This window comes from Panthera tigris, chromosome E2, assembly GCF_018350195.1.
Source record: "Panthera tigris isolate Pti1 chromosome E2, P.tigris_Pti1_mat1.1, whole genome shotgun sequence".
In the NCBI taxonomy this organism is placed as follows: domain Eukaryota; kingdom Metazoa; phylum Chordata; class Mammalia; order Carnivora; family Felidae; genus Panthera; species Panthera tigris.
The window spans coordinates 4,305,889-4,333,762 of record NC_056674.1 but is presented as its reverse complement, the minus strand read 5'-3'; the positions used below and the strand labels follow the sequence as shown (position 1 = coordinate 4,333,762).

The following is a 27,874-nucleotide window of genomic DNA, read 5'->3' as shown; positions in this document are numbered from 1 at the left end:
GCAATCTATTTGGGATGGGCTGGAGAGAGGCCCCAGGGTCCACCCGGCGACTTTCAAGGGGCCTCGTTTCCTACAGAGGCCCCCAAGTTCTGCAGCGCAGGAACGCGTGCGGTAGGGACCTCCCCGACTCATGGAGAGGAGACCCTGTTACCTCTTCTTGAGCCAAAGCCTGCACTCAACTCCCATAAAATGATGGGAAGCTCTCGTGCTTAACTCTGGCCTCACTTAGAGTCGTGGAGAGTGCTTCATTAACACAACACTTGTTTCCACCCACACCAAGTGACCGAGCGACGGAATCTGAGGGGGTGGGCAGCAGCAGTAATGCTTTGGGGAACCCCACGCGTGATCCTACTGGGAAGCATTTGGGGAGGTGACCAGGCAGAGCACGAGGATCAAGCCTACGGTGGTTGTTGTCCAGATTTCAATCCATGCTTTCTCCATTGAGCAGTTTCTGGGGATTTGCACATTCTCCCCTCTCTGGGCTACAGAGGGAGGCATCCTTACAAATAGAGCTTTCCTTTATAAATGCAAATGCCTCTTACAAAAGGAAACCAGAACTTCGGATTTCAGACTTTTTCCTTTGTCTGCTGTTTCTTTAAAATAAGCAGCCTAAAATAATTCTTAACGGAAGAGGCGCATGTGTGCGGGTGACCAAATGCTCCCCTTCAGTAGGGAAATGTTTATTTTCATAAGTAACTGCCAAGCAGCTTTCCAGAGTTGAATGTAGCTCATCCACTCCCGTTAGCAGTATATGAGAACTCTAATTCCTCAACGTTTTCACTGGAATTTGGTGTTGTCATTTTTTTTTTCTTTATGCTAGCCATTCTAGAAAATAGTCAGTGGTTTCCCACTGTAAAATATGAAATGGTCTCGCTACAGTTGTCCTGCTGATTGGGATGAATGTGTAGAAGAGGAAAACTTTTCTCTTCCTTCTAGATTCTTTGGCTGGTCTAATAATTAAACTGACATAAGACAGATTAAGGGCGCCTGAGTGGCTCAGTCAGTTAAGCCTCTAACTCTTGATCTCAGCTCAGGTCTTGACCTCAGGGTCATGAGTTCAAGCCCCATGTTGGGCTCCATGCTGAGTGTGGAGCCTACTCAAAAAAAAAGAAAAAGAAAAAAAGAAAGAAAGATTAATCACAGGAGAAAAACAAATTTAATTTCTTCATTACAGAAACCCCAAAGATAGGAGGCTCAAGGACAAGCAAATGATACCTATTGGCCATTCTGACCTAAGAAGGGGGGGGTAGGGATTTAGAATTTCAAAAAGGGGTTAATAAATTCACAGTAAAAAGGAAAGAGCAAATGTCGGCAAAGGTTTTCCACACCAGGCAGGCCAATCTTGCTGATAAAAAAAATTATCTCTGGTATTAGCTCTCTTCCTGGTTGAGGTCCCCTATCTAATTTCTTCCTAGCAGTTAACTTAGAGGCAAAATCACATTACCTGAGCCTGCTGGGTCCTAATTGCCTTCAGCTCAAAAAAATCCACATGCAAAGTGATTTTTTTAATTCCTTTATTTTTTTAAGTTTATTTATTTATCTTGAGAGAGAGAGAAAGAGTGAGCGGCAGAGGGGTAAAGAGAGAGAGAGAATTCCAAGCAGGCTCTGCACTGTCAGCACAGAACCTGATGTGGGGCTTGAACTCACAAACTGTGAGATCATGACCTGAGCCGAAACCAAGAGTCAGATGCTCAACAGACGGAGCCACACAGGCACCCCACAAAATGATTTATTTTGACATCACATATTCTCTCCTCCAATGAATAAAACCAGTATTTTGTGTGCATATATATATATATATATATATACTCCTGAATATACTTCTGAAGTTGTGTGTGTGTGTTTGTGTGTGTGTGTGTGTTCAGCCTCAAAAGTGAAAGAAATATTTCCATTTGCAGCAACAGGATGTATCCAGAGGACACTTTGCTAAATTAAATAAGCCACACACAGGAAAAAAACAATTCTGTATGTATATGTGGAACCCATAAAAAGTTAAAATCATAAATGTGAAGATTAGCATGTTTGTTATCAGGCGCTGAGGGCGGAAGAAATATTGAGACGCTAATCAAATGGTACTCAGGCAGGATAAATAATTATTGGAGTTCAGCTAGCCAGCCCTCTTACTCAATTGCAGACCCCAACAGGCAACACCAGAAATAGGGGCGCCCGGGTGGCTCAGGTCGTTAAGCGTCCGACTTTGGCGCAGGCCGTGATGTCACAACTTGTGAGTTTGAGCCCCGTGTGGGGCTCTGTGCTCACAGCCTGGAGCCTGCTTTGAATTCTGTGTCCCCCTCTTTCTCTGCCCTTCCCCTGCTTGTTCTCTCTCTCTCTCTCTCTCTCTAAAATAAATTTTAAAAAACATTTAAAAAAAATGTTTAATACAACCATAAAATAGACAAGACCATTTCACTCGTGCTCTAACTGAAGCCCATTGTTCTTATAGCACAGTCTTTAAGGCACTGATGAAGATGTTTTGAAATGACCGGGACATTCCAATGGCTGGGGCAGAAAAGCCCTGATGGCAACAGAATGCCTACAAGACTTCCTCCCCTGTGCTGCTCGTGATCAGGCGCTGAGCACATACCAGCCCCCACGCATGACCACGTGCTCCCTGCCCGTTCTCGCGCAAGTGCCCCCCTGACCCTCTCCCTATAAAACACTAGGTGTCCATCCTGTTAGCAGAGAGGCCAGTTGTTAAGGCTTGCGTCTGCCTCTTCTCCCCCCAAATAAATTTCTCCCTTTCTCTTTGCCCAATCCCTTGTCTCTTGAGTTATTAACTTCTCTTGTGAGGAGGTGATGGGAGTTATTTCAGCAACACTGTTGGCAAACCCAGCCGGGAGCCACCCTTTACATTTGTCCAGCCCTGTAGGGATTTCCTGGAAAAGAGCACTTGGCCATGGCAGTGCACCTGCATGGCAGGCTTACCCGTCCATTTCCTGAGCTAGGAGCCACGCTAAATAGGTCAGTTACAAGTCTAATACACATCATTGTGGCTATAATTAATAGTGTACTGTACACTCGAAATTCACTAGGAGAGAACATCTTAAGTGTTCTCACCACACATACACACAAATCTTAGCTATATGAGGTGAGGGGTATGTTCATTAGCTTGATTGTGATAATCATTTCACAATGTATATTTGTATTCATGTTTTAAAACTTGAGTAATGGGGTGCCTGGGTGGCTCAGGTGGTTAAGCATCCAGCTCTGGCTCAGATCATGCTCGTGCAGTTCATGAGTTCCAGCCCTGCCTTAGGCATCCTGCTGTCAGCACAGAGCCTGCTTTGGATCACTATCCCCCTGTCTCTCTGCCCCTTCCCCCTCAAAAATAAATAAATATTTTGTTATTTTTTAAGTTTATTTTAATGTTTATTTGTTTTTGAGAGAGAGACAGAGAGAGACAGAGCATGAGCAGGGGAGGGGCAGAGAGAGAGAGAGACACAGGATCCCAGCAGGCTCCAGGCTCTGAGCTGAGAGCATAGAGCCCAACACAGGGCTCGAACTCACAGACTGAGAGATCATGACCTGAGCCAAAGTCGGGCACTCAACCGACTGAGCCACCCAGGTGCCCAAAAATAAATATTTTTAAAAATAATTTTAGGGGTGCCTGGGTGGCTCAGTCGGTTAAGTGTCCAGCTTCGGCTCAGGTCATGATCTCACAGTTTGTGAGTTCAAGCCCCACGTCGGGCTCAGAGCCCCACTGTCAGCTCAGAGCCCGGAGCCTGTTTCGGATTCTGTGTCTCCCTCTCTCTCTGCTCCTCTCCCACTCATGCTCTGTCTCTCTCTCTCTCTCTCAAAAATAAATAAAACATTAAAAAAAATAATAATAATAATTTAAAACTAAGACTTGAGGGGCGCCTGGGTGGCTCAGTCGTTTAAGCGTCCAACTTCAGCTCAGGTCACGATCTCGCAGTTCATGGGTTCAAGCCCTGCATCAGGCTCTGTGCTGATAGCTCAGAGACTGGAGCCTGCTTCAGATTCTGTGTCTTCCCCTCTCTCTGGCCCTTTCTCTCTCTCTCTCTCTCTCTCTCTCTCTCTCAAAAATAAATAAACATTAAAAAATTAAAAAAAAAAAAACTAAGACTTGAGAAACTATAGGATGTTCAGAAAGAGGAAACAGGGTGCTGAATGGGTAGGCTCTCAAAGCACAAAATCTAATAAAGACAAATTTAGGCACCAAAACATACAGTTCTTTGCTCTCATGTATCGGTAGAGGACCTACAACCGAGCTGTTATAACCAAATGAAGGGGAGTTTGCTCCCCGGTGAGTCACAAGTAGAGTACAGCCTACACCAGGGGGAGTTGTCACACAGAGGAAACTTTATTTGCAGCAAATAAAAAGATCACTGGGAGTAACTCCCAACGCAGTGACTCCCTGGGCAGGGGTGAGTGGGTTCCTTTTACTCAGGGTTAGGATAAATAGGAAGAATGAGGAGTTGTGTCATGCCATGTAAAGGCAGGCAGGGGTTGCACAAGTATGCTTAGAAAACATGCCTATACGTGCATCCTATGTTAGGTTCCTGAAGCCTGGTCTCCTAGGGCGGAGACTTTAACATTATAACGAAGCCCAGGTAACCCTCAGACCAGGGGAAGGGGTGATGAGCTGAGTGAGTATGCTTGCAGACCCAGTGCAAAGTGAACGGGGCCTTGGGCCCCTTATCTCAGGAAAGGAATACAGGTCCTTGCTCACTTTTCAAACAGCACTGGAAATATGTGCCACTGATTTATCGTCTCTGATATGGTAAGGCTAGAGACTGGTACTTTCTGTCTTCCCTTTGTTCCCTTAAGATCCTCAACTACCGAGGTTTTTGCATTGCTCTGTAATTCTGACACCGCCTAGGAAGTTTTGCACGAGGTATGCTAGAGGGGTAGAGCCTGTGAGGCACAGATCACAGAAAATAGCTGGGGACTTAAAAAAAAAAAAAAAAGACTCCCCTTTCTCTTGCTGGGGACCCCTAACTCTTGCTGCTTATGATGCAGGAGGAACTGCAAACCAAAAACTCTCACCTCCTCTAATCTGTTCAGTAAGGGGAGAGATGAGGGTGGGGCCAGGCCTCGACAAAGCTTCAGAAGAGAAGGCATCTGAGTGGGGCCTGGAGGGAGAGCTCTCTAGGCTTCTGATCTTCCTGCCTAGGGGGTGGGTATTGCAGTTCTGTCTTCCTAACTTTGTGTAAGGGACAAGGGTGCCCTAAAATGTACTCCTTTGGCATACTGTTTTGAATTAAAAGTGATGTATGAAACACAAATGCAAAAACAACATTCTGACACCCCCCCACCCCCGCCCCACCCAACATCAGTCTCCAGAAAGCAAGAAATCAGTCTCCTATGGGAAAGGTGCCCTCCCAGTTCCAAGAGATAGAGACATTCTTATCACCAGGGGTAAAGAATTTAGAGCTGAGAAGTCTGTATAAACAAATCTTGTTACTTCTCACTAATCTACTTCTCCAGCCCAAATTCTCTTGAGAATTCCCTTACTAATTGAAGGCCCAGACATTAGTTTTCTTTTTCCTTTTATTTATTTATTTATTTTTGAGAGACAGAGGGATATAGGGCACAAGTGGGGGAGGGGCAGAGAGAGAAGGAGACACAGAATCTGAAGCAGGCTCCAGGCTCTGAGCTGTCAGCACAGAGCCAGATGCAGGGCTGGAATTCACAAACTGCGACATCATGACCTGAGCCAAAGTCGGACGCTTAAACCACTGAGCCACCCAGGTGCCCCAAGTTTTCTTTATCATGTCTATTTCTCACAGATTTATGGTCAAAGAGACAATAAATCTATTGACCAGCTAGCATAATTATGAATGGTAAAAGAATATTATTCTTCCACACCGATAATTTTTACCATAAGATCATAACATAATTGCGGTGTTCTATGGTTTTTCCTGCCCACTCCAAAAAAATAAGCCATTATTTGCATACATAATGAAATTCTTGTGCATCTGGGTAAAGCATACTCTAAATCACAGGGTCTCTTTGTAACAAGTTTGTTACAGGGCAATGGGTGATGGCCATTGTGTCAGATGCTACGAAAGAGTACCAGCGATGTTCTCATGTGTCCACTCGTGGTATAGGCATATATTTTTGCTTAGAGTGGCCACAGGACAGAGGTCTGGTGAATGACATAGAAAAAGTAGTGCTCAGATAGGAAACCTGAAGGACTCCATAAAAATCTGCTTTTTGCTCCTTTTCCTGATTCTATTTTTGCCAGGACCTGCACCCCCAAGTTTACGCGTGCCTCGTAACGCAAATAGTGTACGTCCTCCTTGTAGGGGGCAAGGAGCTAATGATTTCTTTGGAGTCCTGCAGCACAATGGATAACACCTAAGGAAGGACCAGGTAGAATGACCAGAGGAAGTCATCACGTGCATATTCGAGACCGCCAAAGCTAGACATCTGTGCCCTTGTGTTTGTTCGAACCAGTTCCCGGATGCCAAAGAGGACATGTAAACCAGACCACAATCCTCAAAAAAATTCCCAGGCCCCAAGCAAAGGTAAGACTCTCTCTGTCTCTCTCTCTCTCTCCTTTCCTTTCTGAGTCTTATAGATACCGTCTGTACCTGCTCTCTCCGTACCTTCAGTAAACTCTGGTCTCACCTCCTACTGGCTCGGGTTTGATTTCTAACCTGTGCTTAGCCAGACATCCTTCTGGCTGGTGCTGCGGGACCCCTTCGCGGGTCCTCGGACCCAGCCTACCTGCATCATCGTGGCGACCACGAAGGGACAGTCTGAGGAACGGCGATACCCCAAAATTGAGTCTTCGCGGCACAGTGTGGCTTTTGGGGGGGCTGGTAAATTCCTCCTGTGGGAAAGAGAGTCGATTTAATGCCGATGTAATTTCTGTCTCCGGGCTTTAATGTGTCTATTCTCCAGGGAAGAAGGGGAACTGGAAGAACTGGTCTGGGAACCTGTTCTTACTGCTGCCCACTCTGCTCTGAATTACTTCGGCCTGCTCTGACACGCCATAGTGTGCAGTCCCCTTGGGAACCCAAAGGGGGAGTGGTGGGCCCTGGGAGCCCGCACCGGGTCTCACTCCTCAGTTTCCCACGCTAGAACCTGGGACCCTAGACAACCGCTTGGGGTTACTACCCTCTTTAACTGGCTTGGGATTTAAACTGGCCTTCACTGTAACTGCCAGCTCTCTTTACCCAGGCTTTGGGACAATTTCTAGGTTGTTAGTTGGCATGAGAGACTGAGTCACTCAGCTCCGAAGAAATGGGACACTTGCTCCTTCCCACCAAAAAGGTGTTCATAGGTGACTAAGGAACCAAGGGAAAGTGTCTGAGGTTATTCCTTGATGCACAGGGAAATCCCCCCCCTGCCATGAAAATTAATTTCTGGATCACCAGTGGATGCACACGTAAGACGTGTTCGTTTTGTGCTCTGAGCCCTCACATCATGTCGGAGAAGTCACTGTCCCAATTTCTATTGGACAGAAAAAAAAAGAAGTTCAATAAGGAGAGGACTTGAACCGTAATATACAACAATTAGCTATAACAGACATAAACCGAGGACGCCACTAAACTACACTAGAATACATCATGTCCTCAATCAGACATGGAACAACATTCTCCAGTATAGATAACCTGTTTGTTCACAAAACAAGTTAGTTTTTGTTTGTTTGTTTGTTTTTGGTGCAAAAAGGTGATTTTATTAAAGCATGGAAACAGGACCCCAAGGCAGAAAAGAGCTGCCTACAGGGGCATCTGGGTGGCTCAGTCGGTTCGTTCAGCATCCGACTTTGGCTCAGGTCACCATCTCGAGGTTTGTGAGTTTGAGCCCTACATCGGGTTCTGTGCTGACAGCTTGGAGCCTGGAGCCTGCTTCAGAATCTGTGACTGCCTCTCCCTCTGCCCCTCTCCCACTCATACTCTATCTCTGCCACTCAAAAAATAAATGTTAAAAAAAATTTTTTTTTTTAAAAGAAAGAGCTGCCTACAAAGCAAGTATTAACACATTTAAGAAGATTGAAATCATATACTTCTCTTTTATGGCCACAGTTGAATGAATCTAAAAATCAAGAGCAGATGGAAATCTAGAAACTCCCCAAATATGTGGAACCTGAACAACACATTCTTGCCCAATCAATGGGTCGAAAAAGAAATTAAAAAGGAGGGGCACCTAGGTGGCTCAGTTAGTTGAACATCTAACTTTTGATTTCAGCTCAGGTCATGATCCCAGGGTGGAGGGATCGTGCTGGGTGTGGAGCCAGCTTGAGGTTCTCTCTCCCCTCCTCTCTCTGCCCCTCCCCTGCTTCATGTACATGTGCCCAGGTGCACACTCTCCCTCTAAAAATAAATAAGAAATAAAAATAAATAAAATAGGAAAGAAATAAAAATAAATAAGAAATCAAAAAATATGTTGAGATGCTTGAAATGAAACACAATATACCAAAACTTATGGGATTCAGAGAAAGTAATAATAAGGGTGAAGTTTGAAGTAACATATGATGGGGTGTCTGGGTGGCTCAGTCGGTGCAGCGTCTGACTTCAGCTCAGGTCATGATCTCACAGTCTGTGAGTTCGAGCCCCACGTCGGACTCTGTGCTGACAGCTCAGAGCCTGGAGCCTGCTTTGGATTCTGTGACTCCCTTTCTCTCTGCCCCTGCCCCGCTCATACTCTGTCTCTCTCAAAAATAAACATTAAAAAAAAAATTTAATAAAAAGTTTAAAAAATTAAATGACATATGCTTACATCAAAAGATATCTCAAGTGAACAACATAAACTTTTATCTCAAGGGAGTAGAAAAATAAGAACAATCTAAGTCCAAAATTAGCAGGAAGAACATAATTTTAAAATACAGCAGAAAAAAAAATAAAATGGGGTATGGCAAAAATAGCAAAATAGCAATAAAAGTTTTTTTTTAAGATCAAAATTGACACACCCTTATCTAGATTAAGAATAAATGAGAGAAGACTCACCTAAAATCAAAAGTAAAAACAGACACGTTATAAATGATGCCATAGAAATAAAATAATTTTGAGGGAAGATGAACAATTATATGTCAACAAATGGATATTAAAAAAGTATGTAAAAATTTCTAGAAAGATACAACCTATCCTGGACTCTGTCTTGACGAAATTAAAACAAACAAAAAATCACAACAGATCTATATCTACTAGGAAGATTGAAAAAGTAATTAAAAAAAAAAAACTTCCAACAAAGAAAAGTCCTGAGCCAGATGAATTCACTAGATAAGTCAAGCAAACAGTAAGTAATAATAACAATAAATAATAAGTAAATGATGTCACCTCTCATCAAAGACTTCCGGAAGTGGAGTGTAATTTTATAAGGCTAGTATCGGTTGATATCAAAGCCAAACAAAGACACTACAAAGAAAATTACAGACTACTACTCATGATGGATATTGATGCCAAAGTTCTCCAAAAATATATAACAAACTGAATTCAAAAGCAATTTTGAAATTATACACCACAAACATGTGGAAATTCTTTTTGGAATTCAAGGGGTGTGTTGATGTAGGGACATTAAGAAATCTAAGACTTAAGGGGCGCCTGGGTGGCTTAGTCAGTTAAGCATCCTTCTTCAGCTCAGGTCATGATCTCATGGTTCATGAGTTCGAACCCCACGTGGAGCCTGCTTCGGATTCTGTGTCTCCCTCTCTCTCTGTCCTTACCTCCCTCTCTATCTCTCCCTCTCTCTCTTTCTCTCAAAAATAAATAAACATTTAAAAAAAAATTTTTTAAGAAATCTAAGACTTAACAGAATTAAGGTAAAAAAAAAACCACGTGATCATATCAATGAATACAGAAAAGGAATTTGACAATATTCGACATCATTTAATGATACAAAAAAAACCACACACACACACACACTCCACAAATTAGAAATGGAAGGAAACCATATCAACATAGTAATGGCCATATATGGAGAACATGGGAAGACAGAGGAAAATCCTAGGCTCACCTCATCCCACAGACACACCTAGATGACAGTCACATCAGTGTCAATAATCCAGAAAACAATCCTAAAACTGTTACAGCAGACTCTACAATTAATTAATTGTAGAGAGGAGGCCACATCAAAAAAGGTAGGAATGCAGGTGCCTGGGTGGCTCAGTCGGTTAAGCATCTGACATCAGCTCAGGACATGATTTCATGGCTTGTGGGTTGGAGCACTGCTTGGGATTCTGTCTCCCTCTCTCTCTCTGAGCCTCTTCCCCCCCAGCTCACACTCACACTCTCTCTCAAAAATAAATAAACATTAAAAAAAAAAAAAAGGGTAAGGAAGGGTGGAGTCCTGGGCGGTGGGTAACCAAACTAGCCAGCCGGATCAGCAACAAAAGGGAGGAAGACCACACACATAGAGGAAGGAGAGGAACAGACCCCACACCGGGCACACCAGACACAGCGGACCTGCACTCAGAAGATGAGTCCCCTGACGTCTGGCTTTGAAAACCAGACGGGCATAACATCACAAGTTTTTACAGTCAGTGGGGCTTAACACTGGGAACTTTAAAAATTGGCAGGCTGGGCTCTGGGACAGCCGGAGGGCAAAACAACAAACAATCCTGCCGAAGCAGCATCGTAGGAACAGTTTGAAGAGCAGCTAAGGTGTAAGGGAAGGAAGTTTATTTACTAAGCTCAGAATCCTTAGGAAACTTCTCCAAGATGTAAAGTATGATGTCATATACATAAAACATGGGGAGGTGGGTAAAAATTTAGTGCTTTTATTTTTTTTTTCATTTTTTTTAACGTTTATTTACTTTTGAGAGAGCGAGAGAGAGACAGAGTGGGAATGGGGAGGGGGGAGACAGAGAGGGAGACACAGAATCCGAAGCAGGCTCCAGGCTCCGAGCTGTCAGCACAGAGCCTGATGTGGGACTGGAACCCATGAAACATGAGATCATGACCTGGGCTGCAGTTGGACATTTAATCGACTGAGCCACCCGGGCGTCCCCAAAATTTAGTGCTTTTAGAATGGGGGGCGCCCGGGGGGCTCAGTCAGGTAAGTGTCCGACTTCAGCTCAGGTCATGATCTCACAGTTCGTGAGTTCAAGCCCCACATCTGGCTCTGTGCTGACAGCTCAGAGCCTGGAGCCTGCTTCGGATTCTGTGTCTCCCTCTCTCTCTGCCCCTCCCCTGCTCATGCTCTGTCTCTCTCTCTCTGTCTCTCAAAAAATAAACATTAAAAAAAAAAATTTAGAGGGGCACCTGGGTGGCTCAGTCGGTTAAGTGACCGACTTTGGCTCAGGTCATGATCTCACGGTTCATGAGTTCAAGCCCCACTTCAGGCTCTGTGCTGACAGCTCAGAGCCTGGAGCCTGTTTCAGATTCTGTGTCTCCTTCTCTCTGTGACCCTCCCCCGTTCATGCTCTGTCTCTCTCTGTCTCAAAAATAAATAAACGTTAAAAAAAAAAATTAAAAAAAAAAAAGACCTGGAATAGATATGTGAAAACTAAAGAGAAAGGAATTCAAGCATATGACTAAAGTCAATCAAGACACACAAATGCCGGGCGCCTGGGTGGCTCAGTCGGTTAAGCGTCTGACTTCGGTTCAGGTCGTGATCTCACACTCTGTGAGTTCAAGCCCCACGTCAGGCTTTGTGCTGACTGCTCGGAGCCTGGAGCCTGTTTCAGATTCTGTGTCTCCCTCTCTCTCTGACCCTCCCCCATTCATGCTCTGTCTCTCTGTCTCAAAAATAAATAAACGTTAAAAAAAAAAATTTTTTAATAAAAAAAATAATAAAAATAAAAAAAGACACACAAATGCCATAGCAATCCACTTATGTGAATAATCATATGTAGTCACCCTCATAGGTAGAGAAATAACAATGATACTTGCCAGGGGCTTAGAGTAGAGGGAAATGAAGAAGTGATTGTTTTGTTTGTTTGTTTGTTTGGTTGGTTGGTTGGTTGGTTGGTTTTTTAATGTTTATTTTAAGAAAGAGAGTGTGAGCAGGGGAGGGGCAGAGAGACTGGGAACAGAGGATCTGAAGGGGCCTCTGTGCTGACTGCAGAAAGCCCAATGTGGGGCTTGAACTCAGGAACCATGAGACCATGACCTGAGCTAAAGTTGAATGCTTAACCAACTGAGCCACCCAGGCACCCCAGGAAGTGGTTGTTTAACAGGTTTTGGGTTTCCGGGCACCTGGGTGGCTCAGTGTGTTAAGCATCCAACTCTTAGCTCAGGTCATGATCTCATGGTTCAGGGGAATGGAGCCCGACATTGGGCTCTGCGCTGACAGCACGGAGCTTGCTTGGGATTCTCTCTCCCCCTTCCTCAGTCCCTCTCCTGTTCACATACATGTCCTCTCTCTCTCTCTTTCTCTCTCTCTCTCTCTCTCTCTCTCTCCCTCCCTCCCTCCCTCTCAAAAATAAATAAACATTTGGGGCATGTGGGTGGCTCAGTTGGTGAAGCATCCAAGTTCGGCTCAGGTCATGATCTCATGGTTGGTGAGTTCAAGCCCTGTGTCAAGCAACTCTGTGCTAATAGCTCAGAGCCTAGAGCCCGCTTTGGATTCGAAGTCTCCCTCTCTCTCATTGCCCACCCCTGCTTGCACTCTCTCTCTCTCTCTCATAAATAAATAAATACATAAATAAACAAAAATTTTTAAAATTAAAAAAAATAAACATTTAAAGAAAGAAAAAGACAATTTTCATGACTACTCACCTAAACAGGATAAATAAAGCAACCTTTGACCATTAACTGAGAAGAGAAATAAGCAAGATAAGTCATGAACACAGTAGGGATAATACTTATACAGGCAGACACAGACATAGCTTTGTTTGCAATAGACACAGGACTGATACACATTTGAATTAATCCCCACATTGTCTTTAAGGATACCAAATTGGTGATCCAAAATCTTAATATATATGTAAAAACCTAAAGCGCAATTCTCTAAGGCTGGGGATCCTTCCACAAAACAAGGAAACACATTGTTAGGGAATTGCAAAACAAGAATAAGAAAATCTAACCATCAAAATTCTGAATACAACATAAATATATTATCTCGATATCGCTTCACACACTTCCAACATGAAAGAGAAAAAGGACATAAGACAAGGCTTAGCACAGTGTTCCTCAGAAATATGCAGACTTCCCCCAGACACCCAGGAGCAACAAAGAGCAGCCAGATCATGTAATCTCTCATGGCTCACAGGGAGACCCTGGTCCTCACTGTGGATGCGATGAAAAACTCTAGAGCTGAAGGAGAATCCTTAAAAAACTATACATACAAGGGGCGCCTGGGTGGCTCAGTCGGTTGGGCGTCCGACTTCGGCTCAGGTCACGATCTCGCGGTCCGTGGGTTCGAGCCCCGCGTCAGGCTCTGGGCTGATGGCTCAGAGCCTGGAGCCTGCTTCCGATTCTGTGTCTCCCTCTCTCTCTGACCCTCCCCCGTTCATGCTCTGTCTCTCTCTGTCTCAAAAATAAATAAATGTTAAAAAAAAAAAAACTATATATACAAGCACGATAAGTGTTGGGCAGATGTCCCTCTGTGACAGCAAGAGACATGAACTTAGTGTTCTCAAAAATCATGTTACTGAAGCAAAGCTGCTCAAACCACATTTTAAGGTGAGGCTTTCTCCCTGACCTTGGACCTCACCTCCATCATCCACTTCATTCATGCCCAGCTACCTGGGTGTGTGGCTACTGTCTCCTTTCTCTTCCCATTCCAGGGCTCCTGCTTTTGCTCCAAAAAGATGACCAGGTCTGGCTTAGAGACAGCAAGTCCTGTTTCTAAGAAAACAAAGAAACAAACAAACAAACAAAAACAAAACATGACTCTCATGACTCTTGCTGGGGATTCTCCAGTTTCTAATCCAGTATTTTGCTCAGGAGAGAAGAGAGGATGTTGTAGAAGGTTCTCAAAAGTGATTCCCCAAAATACTGTTTTCTGACAGCATCTTTAGTACGTTAGAGGAACATTTAAAATTTTCATACCCTGAGTTCCACTTCTGAGTACTAATGAGTTAAAAAAAAAAAAAGGTAAAAAACTAGTGAGTAAAAAACAAAACAAACAAACAAACAAAAAAAACACTGGACTTTAAGAGGCGGACAACAATAGGGGCGCCTGGATGGCTCAGGCAGTTAAGCGGCCAACTTTGGCTCAGGTCATGATCTCACGGGTTTGAGCCCTGAATCAGGCTCTGCACTGCTGGTGTGGAGCCTGCTTGGGATTCTCTCTCTCTCTCTCTCTCTCTCTCTCTCTCTCTCTCTCTCTCTCTCCCTTCCTTGTGTGCACTCTCTCTCTCTCTCCCTCTCAAAAATAAACAAACTTTGGGGCGCCTGGGTGGCTCAGTCGGTTAAACGTCCGACTTCGGCTCAGGTCACGACCTCGCGGTCCGTGAGTTCGAGCCCCGCGTCGGGCTCTGTGCTGACGGCTCAGAGCCTGGAGCCTGCTTCGGATTCTGTGTCTCCCTCTCTCTCTGCCCCTCCCCCGTTCATGCTCTGTCTCAAAAATAAATAAACATTAAAAAAAATTTTTTTTAACGTTTTATTTATTTTTGAGACAGAGACACAGCATGAGCAGGGAAGGGGCAGAGAGAGAGGGAGACACAGAATCCGAAGCAGGCTCCAGGCTCTGAGCCGTCAGCACAGAGCCCGACGCGGGGCTCGAACTCACGGACCGCGAGGTCGTGACCTGAGCCGAAGTCGGACGTTTAACCGACTGAGCCACCCAGGCGCCCCTAACATTTTTTTAAATCTTATTGAAGTAATCTCTACACCCAACATGGGGCTTGAACTCAGCACACTGAGATCAAGAGTCACATGCTCCACTGAGGCAACCAGGTGCCCCTCCACATTTCTACTTCTGGTCCAAGAGCCACACTTTTGAATAACAAAGAGATCAGAGAATCATGGATGACTTTCAAGTGAAAGGGTACTGTGAAAATTAAAAGTTCTTTTTTTTTAACGTTTTTATTTTATTTTTTGAGAGACAGCGTGAGCAGGGGTACAGGCAGAGAGAGAGGAAAACACAGACTTCAAAGCAGGCTCCAGGTTCTGACCTGTCAGCACTGAGCCCAACAAGGGCTGGAACCCACAAATGCAAGATCATGACGTGAGCTGAAGTCAGACCACTCAACCGAGCCACCCAGGTGTCCCCCCTTTTTTTTCTTTTAAAGTAGGCTCCACGCCCAACATGGAGCTTGAACTCACAACCCTGAGCTGAAGAGTCGCACACTCTACCAACTGAGCCAGTCAGGTGTCCTGGAAATTACAAGTTCTAATATCAAGAATGGAAACAACAATCCTTCTTGAACATGTACTATGTACTAGATATCGTTCTAACAGCTTTTCATAAATTAAGCCATAAAACCACAAAAATGATCTATGAGAGCAATAGTGGTATTATTCTTCATGACTCAAAAGAATATCTTGGCAAACTGTCAGTAATTGTAGAACCTGAGCATTACCCCAGATTATCTGACCTTGAATTTGTCTAAGTGGAGCATACAACTATAGAGGACGACCCTAAAATAATGTTCGTAACAGGTTTTGAAACTGAGTAAAGTATTGGAAAAAATTTAAGAAGGTACCAATACAGAATTGATCAATTAAAAAGAGATAAAAGACACTAAAAGTTAAATTTTTAAAGATAAAAAATGGCTGGCTGTCTCACTTGGTAGAGCATGCAATTCTTGATCTGGAGATCGTGACTTCCAGCCCCACATTGGGGGTAGAGATGACATAAAAAATAAAATATTCTTCAAAAATTAAAAAATATATATGGGCCTATGTGGCTTACTTGGTTAAGTGTCCAACTTTTGATTTTGGCTGAGGTCATGATCTCACTATCATGAGATTGAGCCCCACATCAGGCCCAGTGTGGAGCTCACAGCCTGATTGGGATTCTCTCTCTCTCCCACTTTCTCTCTGCCCTTCCCCTGCTTGTGCACTCTCTCCCTCTCCAAATAAATAAACCTTTTAAAAAATAAATTAATTAAAAAATTTAAAATATATTAAAAAGGGATGGTGTCGAAAATTTTCATTGTCATTGAAATAAAGAATTTTTTTTAATTTTATTTTTTATTTTTTAAAATTTACATCCAAATTAGTTAGCATATAGTGCAACAATGATTTCAGGAGTAGATTCCTTAGTGCCCCTTCCCCATTTAGCCCATCCCCCCTCCCACAACCCCTCTCGTAACCCTCAGTTTGTTCTCCATATTTATGAGTCTCTTCTGTTTTGTCCCCCTCCCTGTTTTTATATTATTTTTGTTTTCTTTCCCTTATATTCATCTTTTTTGTCTCTTAAAGTCCTCATATGAGTGAAGCCATATGATTTTTGCCTTTCTCTGACTAATTTCACTTAGCATAATACCCTCCAGTTCCATCTACATACTTGCAAATGGCAAGATTTCATTCTTTTTGATTGCCCAGTAATACTCTGTTTTATATATATGCCACACCTTCTTTATCCATTCATCCATCGATGGGCATTTGGGCTCTTTCCATACTCTGGCTATTGTTGATAGTGCTGCTGTAAACATGGGGGTGCATGTGTCCCTTCGAAACAGCACACCTGTATCCTGTGGATAAATGCTTAGTAGTGCAATTGCTGGGTGGTAGGGTAGTTCTATTTTTAGTTTTTTGAGGAACCTCCATACTGTTTTCCAGAGTGGCTGCACCAGCTTGCATTCACAAAAATAAAGAAATATTTTTAATTGCTTGAAACTTATACGTCTATTTCTGGATGATGATTTTTTTTTTTTTTTTGGTCTAATAAACACACTCTGGAGACACACATTGATAGAACTAAAACAGCTATTGTTTCTGAGTCTTGTGTTTCTTTGAAAGTTTTTGTTTCATTTATCCTTTGTGCTGAGCTATATTTTACAGTTTTAAGACAGTAGAGCTTATATTAATTATACAATTCTTGTTTTTGTTTTCCGCAGCAAAGGAGAAGTGATAAAGAAGAGGAGGTCTCTGACATGAGTGCGGAATACAACGGAAACTTAGACCTGATTAAAGACCAAGACCTGATTAAAACCTTCACTTGTGGGATGGAACACCTGGGTGGCTCAGTCGGTTAAGCGTCTGACTCCAGCTCAGGTCATGATCTCACGGTTTGTGGGTTGGAGCCCCATGTCAGGCTCTATGTTGACAGCTCAGAGCCTGGAGCCTTCTTCGGATTCTGTGTCTCCCTCTCTCTCTGCCCCTCTGCCACTCATGCTCTGTCTCTTTCTCAAAAACAAAAACAAAAAAAAAACAAAACAAAAAAACCCTTCACTTGCAAAAGCCAGTATGTCTGGCCAACAGAGAAGGCATCCTTTATTAGCCAAAGCAAACTACAAGCAAGGTTTAACTGAGAAGAAATGGGAGTTTCCAGATTAAATGAGGTGATTTATGAGTACCTCATAGTATATCCCAAGATATTTATTTTTTTTAATTTTTTTTTATTTATTTTGAGAGAAAGAGAGCAGAGGCGGGGCAGAGAGACAGAGAGAGACTGAGAATCCCAAGCAGTCTCTATGCTGTCAACACAGAACCTGAAGTGTGGCTCGACCTCATGAACCTCGAGATCATGACCTGAGCCAAAACCAAGAGTCAGACACTCAACTGAATGAGCTACCCAGGTGCCCCAGAAATGTTTAGTTTTAATGAAGTTTAGCTTATAAATTGGGGTGCCTCGGTAGTTCAGTCGGTTGAGCGTCTGTCTTCCGCTCAGGTCATGATCTCACAGTTTGTGAGTTCGAGCCCCACATCAAGCTGGCTGCTGTCAGACTGTCAGTGCAGAGCCTGCTTTGGATCCTCTGTTCCCCTCTCTCTCTCCCTCCCCCACTTGTGCTCTCCCAAAAATAAATAAATATTAATAAATAATTTCATTCATGCATTGTCTCTAGTGTTTTACTTAAAAAGCATTCATTATAGGGGCGCCTGGGTGGCTCAGTTGGTTAAGCGTCCGACTTCGGCTCAGGTCACGATCTCGCACTCTGTGAGTTCGGGCCCCGCATCGGGCTCTGGGCTGACAGCTCAGAGCCTGGAGCCTGTTTCGGATTCTGTGTCTTCCTCTCTCTCTGGCCCTCCCCTGCTCACACTCTGTCTCACTCTCTCTTAAAAATAAATAAACATTAAAAAAATTAAAAAAAAAATAAATAAAAAAAATAAAAAGCATTCATTATATATCCAAGGTTATCAAGGTTTTCTCCAGTTATGTATGCAGAGTTTTGTTATTTTTCACTCTACATTTAGGTCTGTGTCCATTTTGAGTTAATTTTGGTTTTGCTATTGTTGTTGTTGTTTATTTATTTTGAGAAAGAAAGAGAGAGAGCAAGTAGGGGAGGGGCAGAGGAGGAGGGAGAGAGAATCCTAAGCAGCCTCCAAGCTGTCAGTGCTTGGAGCCAGCAGGACACGGGGCTTGAACTCACAAACTGTAAGATCATGACCTGAGCTGAAACCAAGAGTCAGATGCTTAACCAACTGAACCACCCAGGTGCCCTGTTGAATTCGTTTTTGTGAAGGGTGTAAGGTCAGTTTCTAGATTCATTTTCCTTCACGCAGATATTCAGTTCTTTCAATACCATTTGCTCAAAAGACCATCTTTCCTCCACTGGTACTTTCTTTGCTTCATTGTGAAAGATGAGTTGACTGCATTTACGAGGGGTCTCTTTCTAGGTTCTCTATTCTGTTCCATTGATCTATCGGTCTATTCTTTTTTAAGTTTTTATTTTAGTTCCAGTTAGTTAACATACAGTGTTATGTTGGTTTCAGGTATACAATATTCAACACTTCCATACATCCCTGGGTACTCATCACAATAAGCTCATTCCTCTACCAGGTTGTTCTTCCACTAACATAGCCTTGTGTTGATTACTCCAGCTTTATAAGTCTTGAAGCCACATGGTGTCAGGCCTCCAACTTTGCTCTTCTCCTTCCATACTGCGTTGGCTATTCTGGGTCTGTTGTCTCCGCACCTGGGTGGCTCAGTCAGTTAAGCGGCCAACTTTAGCCCAGGTCATGATCTCACTGTTTGTGAGTTCAAGCCTCACGTTGGGCTCTGTGCTGACAGCTCAGAGCCTGGAGCGTGCTTCGGATTCTTTGTCTCCCTTTCTCTCTGCCCCTCCCCTGCTTGCACTCTGTCTCTGTTTCTCTCTCTCTCTCTCTCAAAAATAAAAATAAACATTAAATTTTTTTTTTAAAAATGTGAGTATACTTAATGCCACCTAATTGCAAATTTGACAGGCTTTAGAATGGGGATTTGTGGTTTCCAGTTCCACATATAAGGATCTTCAAAGTTGCCATTTCATTCTAACAAAGGTAAAAAACTGAACAGATTAAAAATAACTCTTCTTGGACCCATAAAAGAAGGGAGGACATGGGGCAAACTGCTTTCCCCAAGACTGGATTGACAATTCCATATTTACATCATTTCTCTCTTCTCCCGTTCTATTAGAAGCAGCCAGGAGGAAACAGACTATTGTTTTGACACTTTGCTTACACCTTTCCTCGGCCAAAGATCCAATTCCATCGCTCGCAAGGTCTACCCTGTACAAAACACCAGGACAGGAACACAATTCAGCCAAGTGCTTTCCATACTGTAACAGCAACACCTCTCCTCCAGCTTCCAATAAAGCGTTCCTCATGTCTGTCTGGGACCCCGCCAGAACTGCCTCTGCTATCTGTATTTCCACTGAGGTGTTCTCAAGAAGACTAAGGTCCCCTCTACAGTCTCCCCTTCTCTTTTGAGCTGTCACCAGAATCGCCCTTCCTGGTCCTTTCGTGCTGATGCAGGCTTTTTCTACCCTGCTCTCCCACAGTCTTCCAGCCCCCATCCATCATGCTGTTCCCATGCCACAGGGTTAGGGATGTTTCACAGGTGTACCCCAATTCTCATTACCAATTTTTGTCTTAGTCTATTTCAGCTGCTAAAATGGAATGCCAGAGACTGGGTAGTTTATCAACAACAGACTTCTTTTTTTTTTTTGTCATAGGGGTAGAGGCCGGGAAGTCCGAGATCAAGACACCGGCAGATTCGGTGTCTGGTGAGAACCCATTTTCTGGTTTATAGACAGAATTTTCTGGCTAGGTACTCAAATGATGGAGGGGCAAGGGAGCTTCCCTAGGCCATTTTTATAAGGGTACTAATGCCACTCATGAGGTCTCTGCCCTCATGACCTAGTCACCTCCTAAAGGCTTCACCTCTTCATGTCATCAAGGTGGGAGTTAGGTTTTACCATATAAAATCAGGTGGGACACAAATATTCAGACCAGAGCAGGGTACCAAAGAGAAAATAGATTTTTCCTTTACTGCTGGAAGGTTCAAACACTGTAGGTTTTTACTTAGTCCCAATAACCTTTAATTGGTAACCAAGACTTTCAATTTTGCCATGTTTTACCGGCTACTCTACTGGCAGAGATGTCATAACATCCTAGACAGGGTATTGACTGAACCTCCAGAACTACCAACAAAGAGAAGATCATCTAAACAGTGAAAAATTTGCCTCTCAAAGGATGGAGGCACCCATGCTAAATTCTGCTGTGTCCATCACTGGCATGTGGCAGAAGATTTGGTCTTACCAACACTTCTCTCCTTGCACGTCTCTCTAATGAGAATACTTCCCTCTAAAACTTGTAAGACAGGGAAATATATAGTGCAACCCATCAATGTCTACTATAATTCTAAAGCAGGAACAGTAACAGGATGTTGAATGCATCCAAAGGATTCTGTCTATACTGTTATGGGAGCTTCCTTCCCAAACCCGATCACTCAAATTTGAGTTATTTTTTTCTAAGGGAGTGCGACGTATTTTAATGCAGAGAGTCAGGTCCTGCAGCAATATTACACTTTCCCTTGGGCAAGTATTTGGGAGGGATTCAAGGGACTGTGTGAGGCTACCACAGGTCTGCCCAGGATGCTAGGGAGATTTCATTCTCCTTTGGCTCTTCACCCTAAGATCCCTGCTGCCTTCTTTATCTTACAGCTCCTCGTGTCTAGAGAGTAATCAGGACCACGGACTTTGCTCCATCCATGAAAGTAACCTGCAGACTTGGTGCTTCCAGACCCCCCTATACCTAATGTCCCCTCCCTCTGCAGCATCACAGAGAACAAGATGGTGACATGGGTACCTGTTGTGAAAAAAGAGACAAGAGGACCAAACTGGGGTCACTTATGCTCAGCCCCACATTCCCAAACCAAGGCTTAATCCCTAACTTAATTGCAGTTTCAGCCTCTCCCAGCAATGGGATCTGAAACCCGTCAGTGTGGAATCACTTGTTCGGCACTAGTGAAGTGCCCTACCGTTACTTAAAGAAAGGTGGCCTTGCCACACCAATCCACTCTGTGTTTGTACAACTTCCTTGTCCTGCTCTCTCCTGCCTAGAAGTCTTTTATTTTGTACAGCTCCTCAGCGCTCCTTTCTATTTGCTGGATGATGATGCCCAATTCACGTACCATAAAATAATAGCTTTTAAATTGTGTTTGAATGGTTGAATTGTGGTTTTTTTAAATTAATTTTGAGAGAGAGAGCGCGTGTGCACGCGCACGAGCAAGGGAAGGACAGAAAGAGAGGGGCAGGGGAGAGAGCAAATCCCAAGCAGGCCCCATGCTGCCAGCACAGAGCCCGATGCAGGGCTTGAACTCATGAACCGTGAGATCATGACTTGAGCCGAAATCAAGAGTCAGACACGGGGCGCCTGGGTGGCTCAGTCAGTTAAGCGTCTGACTTCAGCTCAGGTCATGATCTCATGGTTTATGGGTTCCAGCCTCACATTGGGCTCTGTGCTGACAGCTCGGAGCCTGGAGCCTGCTTCGGATTGTGTCTCCCTCTCTCTGCCCCTCCCCCACTCGTGTGCCATCTCAAAAACAAATAAACATGAAAAAAAGAGAGAGAGAAGCTTAAACCAACTGAGTCACCCAGGTGCCCCTGAATTTTGTTTTTTAACAGTACAGATGGCAGTAATAGGACCATAGGAAAGTTCTGACAGCTTTGGGGACAATGAGAAACACAGGCACGGGTCCCTGCGAACCCTCTGACCTCTCTCTCTTCCTGACCATTTTCGAGGGCCGTAGATAAATTCTCTCGGCTCTGAGCTCCTCCCTCTGCATCAAGCTCTCATTCTAATTGGCTTCCTTGTTCAGGGAAGGCGAACTTGAGTTAGCAAATTGTTTCACCCAGAACCCAAGCCCCCAAGGCTTGGTTCAGTCCACAGTGTCCCATTTGATTGGAATCCTGGTCCACAAATATTTGGCAGTGTCTAAGAGAAATGAAAAGATGAAAATCTATGACCCAAAGATTTCACTACTATTCCTACTACTATGTACTGAATATAGATTCATACGTGTATCAATGTCTCACCAAAACACAAGTTCTAGGATTTACATACCAGCACTATTTCTAACAGCCACAAGCTGGAAACAACTCACTTGCCCATAAACGGTAGAATAATTACTTTTTTAATATTTATTTATTTTTGGGAGAGTGCAAGCCAGGGAGGGGCAGGGTGAGAGGGACAGAGGATCCAAAGCAGGCTCTGAACCGTCAGACCAGAGGCTGATGTGGGGCTCAAACTCACAAACTGCAAGATCATGACCTGAGCCAAAGTCGGATGCTCAACCGACTGAGCCACCCAGGCACCCCACAGAATAATTAAATCAATAGTTTAATGTTCACACAATGGAATACTACACAATAATGGCAATGCAAGGTCCATGCAATGGTATAGATAAATTCACAAACACCATATTGAATAAAAAAAGATAAATAGAAAAGAGTTCATGCTGTACCATACCATTTATATAAAATGAAACACAGGAGAAACTGATCTGTGTTTTTAGAGGCTAGAATAGTGTTCACCCTTGGGGTGGTGACTGAGAAGGAGAACCAGGGACTTCTGAGTGTTAACAATTCTCTGTATCTTTATCTGGGAGTTACATACAGAAGCATATGCAGATTCTGGAATTTCTTATATTTGCTGCGTACTTAGGACCTGTGCGCATGTCTTTGTTTTTTAACAGGTATCACAAATTCTAAAAAACGGGTCTGGGAGAAGTACCTGTGTGACTTAGTAGGTGGAGCATGTGACTCTTGATCTCAGAGTTGTGAGTTCAAGTCCCAGGTTGGATGTAGAAATTACTTAAAAATAAAATCTTAAAAAAAGAAAGAAATCAATGTAGAAGAGTTAAGATAGAAAAACAAGACGGGGTGCCTAGGCAGCTGAGTCTGTTAAGTGTCCAATGTTGGCTCAGGTCATGATCTCACAACTTGTGAGTTCAAGCCCTGTGTTGGAGCCTGGAGCCTGCTTTGGATTCTGTGTCTCCCTCTCTCTCTGTCCCTCCCCCACTCACTCTCTGTCTCTCTCTGTCTCTCTCTCTCTCTCTCTCTCAAAAATAAATAAATTTTTTAAAAAAGATAGAAAAACAAGACAATAGACTAGATTCAATGTAAAGCACACAATAAGAAGGTAATTCTAAACCTATACATGTATATCCATTACCATATGAAACACAGGAATTGCTCCTGTTAAAGTCAAACTTTAAAAAAAAATTTTTTTTTTAACGTTTATTTATTTTTGAGACAGAGAGAGACAGAGCATGAATGGGGGAGGGTCAGAGAGAGGGAGACACAGAATCTGAAACAGGCTCCAGGATCTGAGTTGTCAGCACAGACCCCAACGCGGGGCTCGAACTCACAAACTGCGAGATCATGACCTGAGCCGAAGTCGGCCGCTTAACCGACTGAGCCACCCAGGTGCCCCTAAACTTTTTAAAAATTATATGCAATTAGATTTTTTTCATGGATATAAATTATAAGAATTAAACTAGAGAAATGGAAAATAGGTTCTACATAATTTTAAACAGTGAAACAATTAGCATAGATTTTAAGATGAAAGCATTTTGCCATTATTGAAATCAGTATTATTTTTAAATTCCTTAATGAATAATACTGCAATACTATTGAGTGATAGGAAACAATTATATGCATACGTATATGTGTGTATGTATATACGTGTGTATATACACATGATTACATTTATATGAATACCATGTATATATATATTTATATATACATATACACAAAAACATATATATACTAACATAGTATATATGTATATATTTTCTCCCTTGTGATCTAATATATGGTAGGTATTTTGGTGCTCATGTGAGCTGAAAATATCTTTATTTTGTAGCACAAAGTTCAATATCTATAAGGTCAAATTAACCCTACTGCTTTTAAAAGTGTAGAATCCTTGATACTTTGCATCAGTTTCATAATGTAAAGAGAAGTATATGAAAATATTTCCAAAATTAGAAATATCCATTTTTGAAATCTGCAAGCCACACACTCCCCATTTAAAAAACAAAAAACAAAAAAACAGAGGGGTGCCTGGGTGGCTCAGTTGGTTAGGTGTCCGAATTCAGCTCAGGTCATGATCTCATGGTTCATGGTTTCGAGCCCCACATTGGGCTCTGTGCTGACAGCTCGGAGCCTGGAGCCTGCTTCAGATTCTGTGTCACCCTCTCTCTCTCCCCCTCCCCTGCTCCCACTCTGTCTCTCTCTCTAAAAAATAAATAAACATTAAAATTAATTTTTAAAAATTAAAAAATTCTAAAAAGAAAACAATAGATTCATGGGGTGCCTGTCAGTTAAGCATCTGATTCTTGACTTCAGCTCAGGTCATGATCTCACCATTTGTGAGGTCTCCATGAGTTCAAGCCCTGAGTTAGGCTCTACATTGATAGTGCACAGTCTGCTTAGGATTCTCTCTCTCCTGGGGCGCCTGGGTGGCTCAGTCGGTTAAGTGTCCAACCTCGGCTCAGGTCATGATCTCACATTTCATGGGTTGGAACCTTGCATTGGGCTCTGTGCTGACAGCTCAGAGCCTGGAGCCTGCTTCAAATTCTGTGTCTCCCTCTTTCTCTGCCTCTCTCCTGCTCATAATCTATCTCTCAAAAATAAATAAATGTTAAAAAATGTTTAAAAAAAGAAAAAGGATTTTCTCTCTCTCCTTCTCTCTCTGCCCCTCCCCTGCTCATGCACACATGCCCTCCCTCTCCCTCTCAAAATAAACAAATAAACTATATATTAAAAAATAGTGCCTTGCCAGGATTTCTCACACCTGTCAAGGTCCTGAAAACCAAGGAAAGACTCAGAGAGTGTCATAGAGAAGACTGGGGAGACACAATGACAAAGTTTACTGTGATATTCCACACTGGACCTTGGAAGAGAAAAAAGACCAAATGCACCACGGTAACATCCAATGGTAACATTACAGGAGACTGGATAGAAGGCATTTGAGACATCTCTGTATTATCTTCACAACTTTTCTGCAAATCTAAAAGTAAATAAATAAATAAATTAGGGGGGCCCTGGGTGGTTCAGTCAGTTAAGTGTCTGACTTCGTCTTGGGTCATGATCTCATTGTTCATGAATTCGAGCCCCGCATCGGGTTCTGTGCTGACAGCTCAGAGCCTGGAGCCTGCTTTGGATTCTGTGTCTCCCTCTCTCTGCCCCTCCCCCACTCAGGCACTGTTCTCTCCCTCTCTCTCTCTCTCTCTCTTTCAAAAATAAATGAACCTAAAAAACTTTTTTAGTGAAAATAAATAAATAAATAAATACTTTTTTTTTTTTTTTTTTAGAGTAAGCTCTGTGCCCAGCATGGGGCTTGAGCTCACGACCCCAAGATCAAGAGGCACACGCTCTACCAACTAAGCCAGCCGAGCCCCTACAAATGTAAAATTATAAAAAAAAATTTTTTTAACGTTTATTTATTTTTGAGACAGAGAGAGACAGAGCATGAACAGGGGAGGATCAGAGAGAGAAGGAGACACAGAATCTGAAGCAGGCTCCAGGTTCCAAGCTGTCAGCACAGAGCTTGACGCAGGGCTCGAACTCACAGACCTCCAACTCACGGACCATGAGATCATGACCTGAGCCAAAGTTGGACGCTTAACTGACTGAGCCACCCAGGCACCCCTAAAATTATTTTAAAATAGAACATTTACTTTAAAACTTTGCAGCTTATAATTACAGATAGCTACATTACAATATTTCCCATGTTTGAGACCATAGCCATTTTTTCCTTGAAGGTATTTTAATGCCCTTTGTGATTTCAAAAACAAAGTTCATCCTTAACCAGACTCATATCTTTTGCCTCCTCTATTTCTTCAAGCTTAATAGAAAATTCCTCCACAAATGTGTTTCCTCAGGTTGAAAATTCAGGAGTCCATCTTGAAACCTTTTTCTTGTCAACACAGCCAATTGGCATCAAGGTTTTACAGGGCAATCTTCCTTCTACAGACCCTAGAAATGCCTTTATTTTCCCCATGTACCAAATCTCTATTTAATTGTTGCTTCCCACCTGCTGTTCTTTTAAACTTCAGCATCTTTCTGTCTCTTCTTAGTGACCCTATTGCTCATTCTTCCACTGTTTACCTGAAAACATTTTCATATGCTAATCTACACCATAACCACGACTGTGTTTCAAACCACCATGTACCTTAGGAGGTGAGGGACAGAATTTAAAACAAGGCTTTTAATTTCTGCAAGAGCTGAAATGTAACGTTTCTCCTGCTTCACACCCGGCCATTGGCATTAACATCCAGGCCTCTCTTCCTTCTGGATGGATCACCCCACATGCAATTCCTTTTTTAGGGAACTGTCCTTACAATTCCATGCCCAGTTAAGTTTTAGGAAAATTTAATACATCAGATTGAAACTGACACTCAAAAACATTTTCAGTATCTCACATACCTTCACGACTATTTTATCATTGCACGGACTCTGAATTTCTCCACAGCAGTTTTCGATGAACCGCACTTATGTAAGTAAGTACATAACACTTTATTTACTACCACTACTAACATTTACTTCTTATTATTAGGACAGAGTCACAGTCTGTCTTATTTACTAGTCTAGCTACGATGACACTGGTTTATAATTGTGCTTGAGGGTTTGGGTGAGAGGATTTCATCAATGACTAAACACAGCCCCAAACAAACCATTTTATATTTTTCTGATGAGATCAGGGAATTCTGTCTTTCTTCCACAGCAGAAAGAGCAGAGCCTGTACACAGTGGGATTACGGCTCATGAGAACAAAGGGCGTGACGGTCGGGAATCCTGTGGTGATTAGTATGGAGGTGGTCACCACCCACCAATTGGGATTATCACAAAGAGCCAGATAAACATAAAACACGAAGGAGAGGGTGTAAAAAGATACAAAGGCGCTTACCAGAACAAGGACGGTGTGGATGCCTCTGGTCTCGGGGGAGGATCTTGGGGAGGCCTTGGTCCTATGAATGTGTTGGACCCGCTGCCTGTGCCTGTTCAGGATGAACACCATTGAGCCGCTGGCCCAGGACATGAGCCCCAAACATAAAACATCATGAAAGGCTATCAATGCTGTATACGTGGAGTCTGAGACTTTGTCGTGAAGCGGAGTAGGACAGAACATCATTGTGACGGTTTTGTTACTCCATCTGCCAGTCGCAAACACTGGAAAAATAAAATTTACCAGCATGTGGAGGACCCAGCAGAGGGTATTGAAGGACCCGATGTACTTCAGGGCTTTGGCTTTAAGCTCCGCCCACCTGGACTTTCTGGGGCTGATGGTGATGGCCTGGAAGACACTCAGGAGACAGATGGTGCCAATGGTCACACCCCTGGCCACTCTGTGAATGTATAAAACAAGTTTGCATCCAAAATAATTGAGGAAATGTCTTAACCCAAAAGCAGCCATTGTCCTTGGGATTCCTCTGGAGAGAAGGACCAAGGAGTTGGCTACAGTCAGGTGCCTGAGAATTAAATCGGTTGACCTTGGTTTGCATCCACTGAAGGCAAGGGTCACAGAATGATATAAGAGCGAGAAATTTCCCCAAACTCCAACGACTATCTGGAACAGGAAGATCATTGCAAATTTCAAATCCGCTAAGGCCATTCTGTCATTTTCCAAGAATTTGACATCAAAATG

The 27,874-nt window shown here is 43.1% G+C and overlaps 1 protein-coding gene across 1 annotated transcript; it reads right to left on the bottom strand.

Moving 5' to 3' along the window:
* Positions 1–175: 175 nt before the first annotated feature.
* Positions 176–27,841, bottom strand: LOC107180112 (vomeronasal type-1 receptor 4-like). Its single transcript, XM_015539764.2, has 4 exons — positions 27,137–27,841; positions 25,177–25,238; positions 6,624–6,799; positions 176–297 (listed from the first exon to the last, which is right to left on the bottom strand). Exons 1-4 carry the CDS (start codon positions 27,839–27,841, stop codon positions 176–178), a joined length of 1,065 nt encoding a protein of 354 aa, XP_015395250.2.
* Positions 27,842–27,874: the final 33 nt, after the last annotated feature.

Bases quoted from the DNA above. Each gene is read 5' to 3' on its own strand.
- LOC107180112 (XM_015539764.2), bottom strand. From the start codon at position 27,841: ATGGCCTTAGCGGATTTGAAATTTGCAATGATCTTCCTGTTCCAGATA. The intron at 25,239-27,136 runs GTAAGCGCCTTT...ATTTACTTTTAG, and splicing joins TCCACACCGTCCTTGTTCTG to ATTTGCAGAAAAGTTGTGAA. The intron at 6,800-25,176 runs GTAATGTTACCA...TCTTTCCCACAG, and splicing joins TGCCTTCTATCCAGTCTCCT to GAGGAATTTACCAGCCCCCC.